The sequence below is a fragment of the Microcaecilia unicolor genome, chromosome 2 (genome assembly GCF_901765095.1).
Source record: "Microcaecilia unicolor chromosome 2, aMicUni1.1, whole genome shotgun sequence".
NCBI lineage: Eukaryota > Metazoa > Chordata > Amphibia > Gymnophiona > Siphonopidae > Microcaecilia > Microcaecilia unicolor.
In genome coordinates this window covers 115,528,745-115,542,849 of record NC_044032.1, presented here as the reverse complement: position 1 = coordinate 115,542,849, position 14,105 = coordinate 115,528,745, and the positions used below count along the sequence as shown (strand labels likewise).

The window sequence follows — 14,105 nt, the reverse complement described above, 5'->3', positions numbered from 1 at the left end:
CACCCCGGAGGGAGTGGAAAGCATGAAAAAAGATCTGCGGAAGCTAGAAGAATGGTCTAACGTTTGGCAATTAAAATTCAATGCGAAGAAGAGATGGCCGACATAACTTTCCATAATTGCTGAAAAACAAACCCGGCCATCTCAAACCCGGCGAACTCCACGGCATTTGGCCGGGCTAAACCGTATTATCGAAAAAAAAGATGGCCGGCCATCTTTTTTGATAATACGGTTCCGGCCAGCTGTAGCGCCACTGGCGATCTATTTGGCCGGCGACGTTCGATTATGCCCCTCTATGTTACTTTGTCACTTAGACTTACAAAGTTACGTGGAAGAGTATTTTCGATATGACATCTAAGTTCGACTTTGGACGTTTTGCACAAAATGTCCAAAATCTGTATAGGAAAGAAGGTCATTTTCAAAAAAGAAAAATGTCTTCCCCCCCCCCCCCCCCCCCCCCCCCAAAAATACTGTTTTGAATAAGGTTTTGTTCTTTGGACATTTTGGGCTTCTTACAAAGCCGCGCTAGTGATTCCCGCTCAGCAAACGAGAGGAAGCCCATAGGAATTGAATGGTCTTTCTGTCATTTGCCGAACCAAGAATCAGTAGTGCAGTTTTGTAAAAGAAGCCCTTTGGTTTGGGGTCCATTTTTGAAAAATAAAAGAATAAGTGCAAAACATAGAGAGTCATGCCACTGGGATGTAGAAGGAGCTAGTATTTTTAGTAGACTGGTCCCCCAGATTATCTAAGGAGAGCAATGGGGCACCCTAGAGGGTACTTCTGTGCACTTCATGAAAATGCTCCCAGGTGCATGTCTCACCTTTGCTCCCTTATCTTGTCCCCTGAACCCTCCAAAACCCATCCAAACACACTGTCCCCCACTGTACACCATTACAACAGCCCTTCTAGGTGAAGGGGGCACTTATATGAGGGTACAATAGAGTTTTCGTGACTTTGGGAGGGGTCACAGTTTCCACCACAAGTTTGACAGGTAGAGAGAGATAGGGACCTGGGTCCTCCACTCCATAGTGCATTACACCGACTAATACACTACTCCAGGGACCTGCGTGCTGCTCTAATAGACCTAACTTTAACATCTGAGGTTGTCATAGAGGTTGGTAAGTCATATTTTTACTCAAATTTTTTTTTGGGGGGGGGGAGAAAGGGGGGAGGGTCTGTGATCACTTGCGGGGTATTGGAGGGTCACCCTTGATTCCCTTCAGTGGTCATCTGGTCATTTAGGGCACCTTTTTGTGCCTTATTTGTTCTGAAAACAGGTCTAGACCAAAACATCTTAGTTTTAGTCCTGGACGTTTTTGTTTTATAAGTTTTAGGCATGCCCTAATCCTGCCTTCAAATGGACCTGACATGCCCCCATGTGATTTGGACGCATTGCTGACAAACTGCATAGATAAATGTCTGCAAAATAGGTTTTGACAATACCAATTTGGACGTTGTGAGAAGAAAAACATCTAAATGGTGCTTTATGACACATTTTTGGATGTTATTCTGTTTCGAAAATGAGCCCCATAGTAACCTATGGAACTTTGTAAATCTTTGTGCTTTGAAAATGAGCACCTAAGTGACTTGCCCAAGATCACAATGAGCTACAGTCTGAGCCATGATCCCCTGATTCTCAGCCCACTGCTCTAACTTTTAGGCTACTCCTCCACTCTATTTTTCTAACCTTAATTTATTCCTATGAGGTTCATATTGGTGAATCCTTATTTGTGCATAAACCTTACCAAGGTGGAGTTTATCTTTATGTTAATTAAATTTGCTATACGACCTAATTTATACAAGAACAAAGCAGTGTACAAAAAAGACAGAATAGAAAAGAACTCCAATGATCAGGCCTTTTCCCTTTAGGTATCTTTGCAGAGGCAATAGCAAAATAATAGGCCTTCAACAACCATTTAAACCTTTGTAGTGAGCCTTCCGTCTGCAAATCTTTGGAAAGAGTATTCTATAACACTGGTGCCAAATAAAAAAAAAATGTGCTCTTACAGGTGAAATCCCAGAATCCCAGTGAGCCTTGGAAGCGCTAGGTCCACCAGGTTACAATCAGATGCAGACCTTGGCTTCCTTCCGGGCCATAAGGTCCTGTATAACCAACTCAGCAAGAGATAGAGGAGACCTGCCATAGAAAGCTTTATGTGTTAACATCAAAATTATAAATTCATATCCATAATGCATAGGCAGCCAATGGTAATGCACTTAAAGAGGGGACATATTAAATTAGTGAATAGCTGTATTCTGCAGAGATTGTAACCTCCCAAATTAAACCCAGTTATCCCCACAAACACTATATTCCTATAATCCAACCATCTACAATGGTAATGGGAACACCCAAAATCATCAAAGGGACAGTCCAACTGCCCACTAGTCCACCAGATAGTGGGTTTTGGCATGTTCAAGACCAGCCCTTGTGCAGTAATCCAGTGAAAATCACAGACACATATTTTTGCAGGGGCCCATAATCCACCGAACCAGCAGCAAATCATCAGCATATGCATGGCCACTAATCCCCACGAAATCTGGATCACTGATAGAAGTGAATTCAAGAAAATATTAAAAAGTACAGAAGATAAAGTTGAATCTTGTGGCACACCACACTTCCATTTTAACATCTGGGATTCACCATTACCACAAAGGTTGACCCTGATCCACCCAGACCAATAGCTTCGAAACAAGACAACAAGAGCCGATGGTCTACGAGGTCAAACGCAGACTCTAAATTTATTTATTTATTTGTAACGTTTATGCAAATCAAGGTAAGGTCTACACAAGAAGTAGCACATATGAGTTTATCTTGTTGGGCAGACTAGATGGACTCCGTGCAGATCTTTTTCTACCGTCATCTACTATGTTACTATCCCAAAAAGTCTTGAATTCAATGTAGCTTACAATATAGATTGAATAAATATAGAATGAAAAATTACATCGGTCATAATATGTTGGATTGAGTAACAAGGAATAACAGATTAATAAGGGTTGTAACAATGTACAATTTGATAAGGACATAATACAAGCAGAAGATAAGGTTGTTGACCAGTTAATTAAATTAAAAAAAGACAGACTAATGTGAAGAAATTTGAAATTAATTTGTAAAGAGATGTGTTTTAAACTTCAAGTGAGACAGTCAAAACAATATCCCCAGAATTCAAACTTCAGTAAGAAATTCCATTAAGATTGCCTCAGTACTATAGCTTGAATAGAATCATAAGAACATGAGAATTGGATTGCCGTGCACCAACCCTTTAGTAAAAGGACCCTTATTGACAAAACAGATTCAATATTGACCTGTAACTGAAGAGTTATCACCAAATTTCATACTGTGACCAACACCTTCTTAAAAGCACCTTGATTTCTTGTCCCAGCTGCTGAAAGACACCCACATGACTGCCTTTAAAAAACATTCCTGTTTTCTACAGGTCAGCAAGATGGGAAAAGAACACAGGGCTGGAGACCATCTGGCTTTCTGGGATTGGGGTATAATTACATGGAATTGAGGAATAGCCTAATTTTTCTGTTTGGATAAAATAAGACTGAAGAGTGAAAAACATTTTATATATATGTACAATACATATCATACTATTATTACAAGTACTTAGTTATCAAAGGTATGGTAGATTAAACTGTTCTCAAGTCCAATAAAAAGCAAAACAGTGGATCACTCACAAAAGGTTGCTGTGGAAATATTGCAGCTGGTTATACAAAAACAGGAAAATCAGGAGGGAAAAAAAACAGGATAGCTAGTAGTTTACATATTATTTTAGGAATCATTATTAAAGCTATAAAATATAGGATGACTGAAGTATTACCTGATTTCCTTTTTTTTTTTTTTAAGAATTTCATTTTTAATAGGCGAGAACTGAACAAAAAATGCTTCAGAACCACTGATTTAATTTGTCTAGCTACAATACAGTAGACTGTCAATTATACTAATGTAGTTAGTTCCCACATTGTAAAAAAAAAAAAAAAGCCACAAGCAGGTGGCACCTAATACACTAGGCACTGATGATCAAAAGCCCCACGCTATTAGACCTATGATCAGAGATAATACATGCAAATTTAAGCAGCGCAATTATCTCAGCACAATCCTCCTGCACTTGACAGGTCTGGTCTGTCAAAAGCCCAAACCTGTCAAACACAGGGGCTGGAGGTCCATGGAACCACCAGGCCCTGACTACCCCTGCCCCGAGCAATGGGGGCTGGCGGTCTGACGGACTTCCGGTCCCCCCCAACGATTCCCCCCCCCCAGGTTCAGGATGGGCTGGAGATCCGGTGGGTCTCCAGCCCCCCCAAACCCCCGGAAAATGGTCCCTGGTGGTTCAGTGGCCGCCGGCCAAACCCCCCCTCCTAGCAAGCGACGGGGGGGGGGAGCCTGGAAGTCCGGCGCACCTCCAGCCCACCCCAACTCCCCCCCTCCCCCATCATTGTCGGTCAAATTCCTGGTGGTCCAGCGTGATAAACCCCCTCACGGCCCCCCTACCTTTGTGGGAGGAGGGAGGTAGCCTGCCTCCCTCCTCTTCCTTGGGTTGACGCCGCCGCAAAATGGCGGCGCCCAGCCCCTCCCAGTGTATCCTGGGATGTGCTGGGCGGGGCTACAGACCATATAAGGGAGGAAAGGCATGTGATGATCGTCATTTAGTATATCCTTCCTGCTGTTTTTTCAAGAACTCATTATTCTGTCAAGAACCTAGCATTTCAAGGTTCATGTGAATAACATTTATTACAACGAATGATATCTCTGAGATTTTTGCCCCTGACGCAGCCCTTCTTGGGCGAAACACAGCCTGTGTCGGGCAATAAGTCTGGTATTTGACATCATCAATACATTTTTGAACATTCTTCCATTTTGTATGTGCTGTTTTGTTGTCTACTGTCTGATGTTCAGAAGGTAAATATACATGAAGATGCATTGGGGTGGAGGTGGGATACCTGAGTAAAGTATTGAAAAGTACATGGCAGGATGTGGAAATAGAGTGATAATAGCAGCTTTGTTCAGTTAATTGAGAATTGTGGTGGGTGAAAGAAAAAAGACAGGATGATCTCAAAAAAGTTAAGTACATTCACACTTGTAGTGAGCCATAAATCCACTGTCTCTATTCAGGCCTAAGGTGATAATGTAAAGCCTTTTGATGAGTTCCCCACTGATTGCCACACATTCAGGTATCTATATGCTTCCAACTTCTACCCATCAGCTATTAGGCCGATTGTCTACAGCCAAGCCCTACAGTACAACACTTGTTGGAACCCCTCTGACAGGCCGATGCTCAGAATTCCCGCAATAAGCCAACAATGCAGAACCATATGGCTAGAACAACGCAGAAACCTAGCTCGCCAATGCTCAAAGGAAATGATATTCAAATTATATGCACACTGTAAAAGCGAAAGCAAGGGGAAACATGTCTGGCAAACACAAGATCGACAAGAAGGACTCAGTTGTCAAGCGAAGCAATATTTTATTCAAAACTGACACGGCCCATGTTTTGGCTAGTGCCTGCATCAGGGATCAGTCAAAGGTCAAATCTAAGACGTCTGTCTGTGGAGTCCTTCTCGACCACAAATATAACAAAATGCAAAAGCAATTCTCTGCACAGGCAAACCACTACTGCTTTTCAGAGCCGTACAGAGAATTGGCTTTTGCATTTTCTTGAACTGTATTTGTGGTTCAGGTCTTAGATTTGACCTTTGACTGACCTCTGATGCCAGCACTAGCTGAAACATGGGCCATCTTGGGTTTTGAATAAAATATTGCTTCACTTGAATGCTGAGTCTGCCTGAGCCGGTACATCAAGCTCCATCTCTGGCCGTCTTCAAATCTAGGCTAAAAGCCTACCTTTTTTATGCTGCTTTTAACTCCTAACCCTTACTCCTTGTTCAGTACCCATGTTTTATCATTCCCACCTTAGTAATTCCCTTATCTCTTATTTGTCCTGTTTGTCTGTCCTAATTAGATTGTAAGCTCTGTCGAGCAGAGACTGTCTCTTTATGTCCCGTGTTCCTCGCTGTGTACATCTGGTAGCACTATAGAAATGATAAGTAGTAGTAGCAATAGTAGTCTTGCTGGTTTACCAATGAAAAAATAACGCAAGCTCAGAGCAGACATTAGGGTGTTTGAAAAGAGGATTTCTCATGATTCTTTCTTTAAAATCTGCCAGTTTTTATATAATTTGGAATCAGAAGGAAGTTTGGAAGCCCTTCACGTTATGACTTGAAATACAGAATAATCTCACTGGAAAAAGGTAATTGGTGCATAGGAGCCGAATTTTCAAAATGATGCTAAACCAAACAGAAATTATCCCTCCTTGGACACAATCAAGGAGTTTGCTCAATATTGGGGGTGCTCAAGCACCCAGAGTGCTGGCACCTATGGATTGGTAAGTGTTCGAGTTTCTTTCTTTATGTAAATGTGACTGACTGTTCTGGAGAGTTACTGTCAGGTAGTGGGGTGGGGGTGTAACGGTAGGTACAGTTTAGGGAACTGGCAACTGGTATGGATCAGGATTTGGGGGAAGAAATTAGCTATTTGTATTGAGAATCTAGATGTCATTAGTTGACTGTTTACTGTGTGGATATGGAAAGTACACTGTATTTTGTATATGCAGTGAAGAATGTTACCCCTTGAAAAATACAATAAAAATTTCAGTTTAAAAAATTCCCAAAGAAAAAGAACAAATTGTCACAAATCTGACATTACAAATGGTAACATTCAAAAACCAGTAGGAGAGCATTTCAACCGTCCAGGCTCTCTATCTGACCTTAAAGTCAGCATACTCCTATATATAAACTTAAAAGAGACACTCTAGCCTGAAACTGCTGAACTGGAACTCATCAAAAAGTTCAATATCATCATCCTAGGCCTGAATAGAGACAATGGATTCATGGCACATTACAGGTATAAACAGACATACGGAAACATGACCTTTGCAGTATACTACAAGACTGCAGCAGGGAGCCATTTTGTAAGATGGCGCCGTCAAGGGCAGGAGCAACTGGGCATCGTTCATGTCCGAAGATACCGTAGAGTACAGATATGAGCCCTTAATCCCCAAGAGTTGGAAAGGGGGGGAGCTTTAGGGTTAAATCACTGAATTGCTTAGAGCCTGAACTTGATAAAGATTAAGCTCAATTTGTGAAATTTGTTAACACAACAGCCATATTAACTATTGTCCAATGCTGGAACCAAAGGGAGGAAGGATGCCATTTGCAGTCTCATCAGGTGGGAGGGAGGGAGGGGGTCCTTGGATTAGGGGGTGCTGCTCAGGGGATGGAGATACAGTGCTGCAGCCACTTTAAAATGTGACCTAGGAGCATCGGGCTATGCTTTGAGGCCTGATTCTCCAGGCTGATGGCCTAATGATGTATGAGAAGTGGTTTGCAGGCAGGGCACATCCTTTACCACTGGAGTGGTGATATACTGCAGGTTGGTGAGTTCCGTGGTAAATCAAGATGCAGTAAAAACTTGCTTTTTACCACACCTTGATAACATTCCCCCTTAGCCTGTAATGTCAGACCTGCTTATATCATATTTGTTACATCAGACTAAAATGGGTTACCCCTTTTAAAGATTTTTTCCCCATGTGGTAAAATATTTCAAATGCCAATACTGAGTTAAGGAGAGCTCAGATTAAAGTTACAATCTTCCAAATTAGCACCGGAAAAAGAAAATTCTTGCAAAAGATGTAGCACTTATACAATAACAAAACATTATTCAGTTTTTGGCTTATCACTTCCAGCCATTGCATACAAATGACTGATAAGCTAGAACATTTAAGACTTTCTTTTGACTTCAATCAACAGTTGTGACAGAAGTGAACCGCCATCAACTCTGAAGTTTTCACAAGTATTTGATAATCCACCGCAGAATTTCTTTATGACTTGACTCTTCCACCCTTCTCATGAAGGCGATTTCTCGTTGGCTCAGTGAACAACAGTGGCTCTTGCACAACACTTGCTGGATATCTTCTCCCTAGAAGGTCAACTTCCAGTGCCTGTCCTGCTTTACTGAGTTCTATGGGCACATACGCAAAAGCCAGACTCTGCTGGCTACTATAGCTGTATGTTCCAGATGTGGTATTGCCAATGACCTGAAACAAATAAATATTCTTAAGAGATTACTTCTAAGAGAAACAGACCAACAATTTTCAATCACATGATCTGGGTATTTATGATAATTCAAATCAGGGAACTAGGGGGCCCTTTTAATAATGCAAAAATTAACATGAGGTAAGTGCAAAGCCTGAAAATAAATGCAGGGGGTGTGCTCTACAATTATTGCACAGGGCCGTCAGGTAGCGCAGCACTGACACCACTTTACAAGGCTCCCGTGCTATCTGTCACGGCATGTATAATGCAGTATAGGACAAGGAAGGAGACAGTAGAATGTGGCATTGCTGCGGTGATGCCCCCTACCCACTACTGCTCCATCTCCTCCAGCATCAATCCCCTTCCCGACCCCCCCCCCCCCCCAAACAGAATTGGCAACAATTCTGATCACCTTCTGACACCCCAAACAGTGAACCAACAACCTCATTCCCCTTCTCAACACCCTAAACAGAACTGCCAATAATCCTGATCTCCTCTCAATACCCCAAATAGTGAGCCAACAAGACCGATTCCCCTCTCAACACCCCAAACATAACAGATTATAGCCCCAAAGGTTTCCCTCCTCCCCCAGAGTCACAATGGCTTCAGCTTTGCCCCTCCTATATCTAGCCCCTCTCCATTGAAAAGCAGATTTGCCCAACAGCCTAACCCTCCCCATCCCCCTGTGACCGACTATGTTCTTCCATGGTGGTCTAGTGGTACTCGGGTGGCAGCAGGGAAGCTTCCCGGAGCCGTTTTGAACAGCAGCAGGGGAGCTCTGCTGCCACCAGAGTACCACTAGACTGCCATGTGTGACATCCCAACCCCAAATTATGGTAGAATATAGAAAGTTCATTTCCAAAATAAAGCAATTTAATCCTGGATACAGGAGACATTGATGGAAAAACACAATACATAGAGGAAAAATCTGACCTTGTCAGTTTGAGAAAAATGCTCTAATGGCTGGGGAGATGAGTATGTGTGTGCGTGTCTGGGGTGGGCTGGTCTCTCCTCCCTGTAATGTATAGTGTATGAGAGTGGTTGCAGATGTACGGTGGGAGAGGAGCAGTATGTTCTAGGTAAGAAGACTGCAATGGGTGAGTGGGAGTGTGCGGGGTGTGTGAACTGGAGGGAGTAGAGGGAAAAAGAATGGTGATGTGTGGTGGAAGAGTAAGTTTCACTGATTTGGAAATCGGTGATTCAGATGAGTCTTTGTCAGTGAGGTGTGGTAACCTCCATTGGTAGTTAGAGAAACTTCTCTGAGGTGTAATAGACTCTCCGTCATTGGGAGATAGAAACCTCCACTGGCACTTAGATATTCGTTGCTACAAATCGGTGTGACAGATCCTATGCTGGTGAAAGGGTAGGAACCTCCACCAACACTGATATAGGCACCACTACAGTGTGACTGTGTCACCAGTGGGGGATGGGGTATGAGAACTTTTGCCCAAGGCCAGTGTAAAGATGTTAGAAGTCACCTTTAGATTTGCACAAGGTAAACCTTTAATCTTGCAACCCTGAATCATCCTTCCCTCACAATCCAGCATCTTATGCTCCTTCTTTTACTCCCCCACTCCAATTGTCGATTGTCCAGCAACTATCTGCATCCCTTCTCACCTTGTGGATCAGCAATCCTCCAGTCCTTCTCTTGCCCATATCCCTCATCAGTCCAGCATCTCTCCCATAGTCCTTAAAGCCAGCATCTCTTCCCAGGTCCCTTGCCACTGTGTCAGTGCTGTGGCAGGTGGAACAGCAGGGAATGAGCAGGAACACTGGCAGCTAAACAGAAAGGAAGCATGGAGCCTCAGCACATGCACATGCTGAAAGACTGCCACAGACTTCCTGATAAGGAGTGGGCAGGGATGTAGCACCCTTCAACACATGCATATGCAGAGCCTCCACAGTTTCTTGTGGTTAAGCTGCCAACCTCCATGTTCGTTCCTGCTGTTCCACCAGCTGATGATTGAGAGGGAAATTATTATTTGCCCAAGCTGCTCGCTATTTTGCTGTGATCCCCAAATCTCGTTACTCTAGGTGATTGCCTAGCTCATCTAATTGAAGCACCAGCCCTGCTTTTGCCAGTCCATAGAGAAGCAGCACCGCAGTATGAGAAACTCTTCATAAGAAGGGGAGGGTTAGGAACCTACATCAGCACTTGAAGATGCAGCACCATAGCTCACAGGAACTGTGGGATGAACAACAATGGATCAAAGAGATTAAAATGAAGCATACGTTCATTTTAACTTCTTCGATCCATTGTTCTTCAGACTACATTTTGTGGATCACAACAGCCTCCCTTGTGCTGTCACAGGAGCAGTGGTGGGACATGAGGGAGAATGAGTATGGGATGTATACAAGTGTGCTCATGCATACATGTGCACCCCAGCTGCACAGATGGACAATGCCCTTCTACTATTACCTTTGAAGTTTCTGCCAGCCCAATTTTATATTTTTATTTTGATTCCTATTCAGAAAAGTTTGATCAGCACAGTCAACTTAGTAAATGACTGTATACACATTAGGCCCGATATTCAAAGCGATTTAGCCAGCCATGGACCAGTTAAATCGCTTGGTCTGGGCTAGCTGCTAATATTCAGGTAATATTAACCGGCAAAGGGGCGTGTCGGCACCGTATCAAAGGCGGGACTGGGGCGTGATGTAGAGATGGGCGTCCTTGGCCGATAATGGAAAAAAGAAGGGCGTCCCTGACGAGCATTTGGCAGACTTGGTCCATTTTTTTTCATGACCAAGCCTCGAAAAGGTGCCCGAACTGACCAGATGACCACCGGAGGGAATCGGGGATGACCTCCCCTTACTCCCCCAGTAGTCACCAACCCCCTCCCATTCAAAAAAAAAATGTAAAAACATTTTTTTCCAGCCTCTATGCTAGCCTCAAATGTCATACCCAGCTCCATCACAGCAGTATGCAGGTCCCTGGAGCAGTTTTTAGTGGGTGCAGTGCACTTCAGGCAGGCAGACCCAGGCCCATCCCCCCTACCGTTTACACTTGTGGTGGTAAATGTTGAGCCCTCCAACCCCCCCCAAAACCCACTGTACCCACATGTAGGTGCCCCCCTTCACCCCTTAGGGCTATGGTAGTGGTGTACAGTTGTGGGGAGTGAGTTTTGGGGGGGGGGGGCGGTTGGGGGGGCTCAGCACCGAAGGTAAGGGAGCTATGCACCTGGGAGCAATTTGTGAAGTCTACTGCAGTGCCCCCTAAGGTGCCCAGTTGGTGTCCTGGCATGTGAGGGGGACCAGTGCACTACGAATGCTGGCTCCTCCCATGACCAAATGGCCTGGATTTGGTCATTTTTGAGATGGGCGTCCTCAGTTTCCATTATCGCCGAAAACCGGGGACGATCATCTCTAAGGTCGACCTAAATTTCGCAATTTGGGCGTCCCCGACCGTATTATCGAACCGAAAGATGGACGCCAATCTTGTTTTTGATAATACAGGTTGCCCCGCCCCTTTACGGGGCTGTCCTGCAAGGACGCCCTCATGACAACTTGGGCGCCCTGTTCGGTTATGCCTCTCCACGCCGGCTATGTTGGGGGCATTCCGGGGGGCAGGGTCCACACTTGGCCACTTAAGTGCTGATATTCAACCCTTAAGCGGCCAGGTTTACCACATAAATGGGACCTATTTTTATGCAATAGCCCATGCCACTTAAGTGCTGAATATCGATTTAAGAAACTATGTGTTAGCTTAAAAATAACCGGATATTCAAAGCGAAAGCCTGCACAGATCCCGGACTTTGATTATCTGGGAATAACGCCGTCAGCAGTGAGCAAAATGCTCATCCGTCTGTCCTATTTTTGTGTGGTAACCCATGGTTACTTAAGTGCTGAATATGAACTTAAGGGCTATGTATTACCCGGCTTAAAAATAAGTGCATATTCGAAGCCTGCACAGGTCCTAGCTTTGAATAACCGGGAATAATGCTGTCAGCAAAAAGCTCACCACTGTCGGAGTGGAGGAGTGGCCTAGTGGTTAGGGTGGTGGACTTTGGTCCTGTGGAACTGTGGAACTGAGTTCGATTCCCACTTCAGGCACAGGCAGCTCCTTGTGACTCTGGGCAAGTCACTTAACCATCCATTGCCCCATGTAAGCTGCATTGAGCCTGCCATGAGTGGGAAAGCGCGGGGTACAAATGTAACAAAAAAAAAAATTGGACCCATTATTTATTTATTTTTAAAATTTATACCTCTTTCCATCCTAGGAGGTTTACAATAAAACATGCATTATAAAACTACAAAGGCAACACAAAACTATAAAACAATAACTTAAATGCCATAAAACAGAGACATTGAACAAAGGACCATTAAAAATTATTTGAAGTTGAATACACAAAAAAACTAAGGGCCCTGTTTACTAAGGTGCACTATCGTTTTTAGCACATGTTAAAATTAGTGCGCGCTAAACGCTAGAGACACCCATATATTCCTATGGGTGTCTCTAGCATTAGCATGTGCTAAAAATGCTAGCGCGCCTATAGCACAGCTTAGTAAACAGGGCCTTAAGATTCTCTGATTCAGTATCACGCCAGACAAAATACCTGGAGAGTTGTCTTTCCCATCAGGGAATAAGAATTTCAGTTGACAGAACATCTAGGGTTTTAGGGGTCATTTTAGACTCCGCTCTCACAATGGAGCCACAAGTGAAAAAATTATTTAGGACCGTATTTCTTACACCGAGTCACTTACACACCTTATGAGAGCTTATATTTTTGAGGATCATGTCAAATTGTTAGTTTAATTATTGATCTTACCACATATTGACTATTGTAATGCTTTGTATTTGGGAAGTCTCTGTAAAATCACCAACTTCAGTTACTGCAGAATACTGCTGCTAGACTGATTTTTTGAGCAAAGAAATATGATAGAATTACTCCATTACTGATGAGGTTACATTGGTTGCCAATTCAAGCTCAGGCTTTTTTTCAAAGCAGCTTGTATAGGGCTCCTTTTTCAAAGCTGTGCTACCGATTAGCAGTGCGCTGAATGTGAAGAAGCTCATGGGAACAGAAAGGCAGTGCCGTAGCGAGGGTGCCTGACATCCGGGGCGGGTCGCCGCTGCACCCCCCCCCCCCCGGGTGCAGGGCATGGCACCCCCCCCCTCCGGAGCGCTCCCCCCCACGAAACGCACCCTACCTTTCAGCGGGGGGCAGGCGGGAGGGCCGATCCGCCCCCAGTGCACGTCACTGGGAGCTGCGTCGGCTCTGCTGCTTCCCTGCTTTCTCTGCCCCGGAACAGGAAGTAACCTGTTCCGGGGCAGAAAGAGCAGGGAACCAGCGAGCCGACACCCCCCTCCCCCAGCGCGTCCACCCGGGGCGGACCGCCCCACCGCCCCCCCCCTTCTACGCCACTGCAGAAAGGCCTTCTTTGCATTCAGCATGCTGCTAATCATGCTTTGTAAAAGCAGTCCATAATTTTAAAGACATTTCAAAGGTCTCAGCTCAGAGTATTTTTCACATTCTTTATTTTTTACTTGCATCTAAAGTCATGCAGTTGGCATCGTTCTTTATTCAATTTTCCATCTAATAAAGGTATTTGATTTAGACATTTTTGACTCTTCCTTCTAATTCCAAGCAACTAAGCTTTGGAATACTTTCCCTTTATATCTGGGACAAATTTCTTCTTATCTGAGCTTTCATTCAGAAGCGTAGCCAGGTGGGGCGCAGGGGGAGCGGTCGCTCCCCTAACAGCTGATGAGAAAAAATGGCGCCTATGCGCGGCCTCAACCCAATAAATATAAATATTTTATTTTTCTTTTCGTATTTCTTCTGACCGTGCTCTCCCGTCCGCGAGGTCACTTCAATTTTATTTCCCGAAGCATTCTCCCTCCAGCACAGGGCGATTTTGCCGTCAGCCTGCCAGCGTCGGGGCTTCTTCTCCTGAGGCGCGTCCCACCTCTGCGGAAAACAGGAAGTTGCAGTAGGCGGGACGCGCCTGAGGAGAAGAAGCCCCGACGTTGGCAGGCTGACGGCAAAATCGCCGGTGCTGGAGGATGCAGA

At 44.4% G+C, this 14,105-nt stretch overlaps 1 protein-coding gene across 1 annotated transcript in view; it reads right to left on the bottom strand.

Annotated features, from left to right (window-relative positions):
- Positions 1–5,988: 5,988 nt before the first annotated feature.
- DMGDH (dimethylglycine dehydrogenase) overlaps positions 5,989–14,105 on the bottom strand; it is a 162,224-nt gene continuing 154,107 nt past the window's right edge. The window contains exon 16 of the mRNA XM_030193235.1: positions 5,989–8,093. Within this exon, the coding sequence (XP_030049095.1) occupies positions 7,878–8,093 (216 nt within the window). The 3' untranslated portion in view covers positions 5,989–7,877. The remainder of the gene's footprint in view (positions 8,094–14,105) is intronic.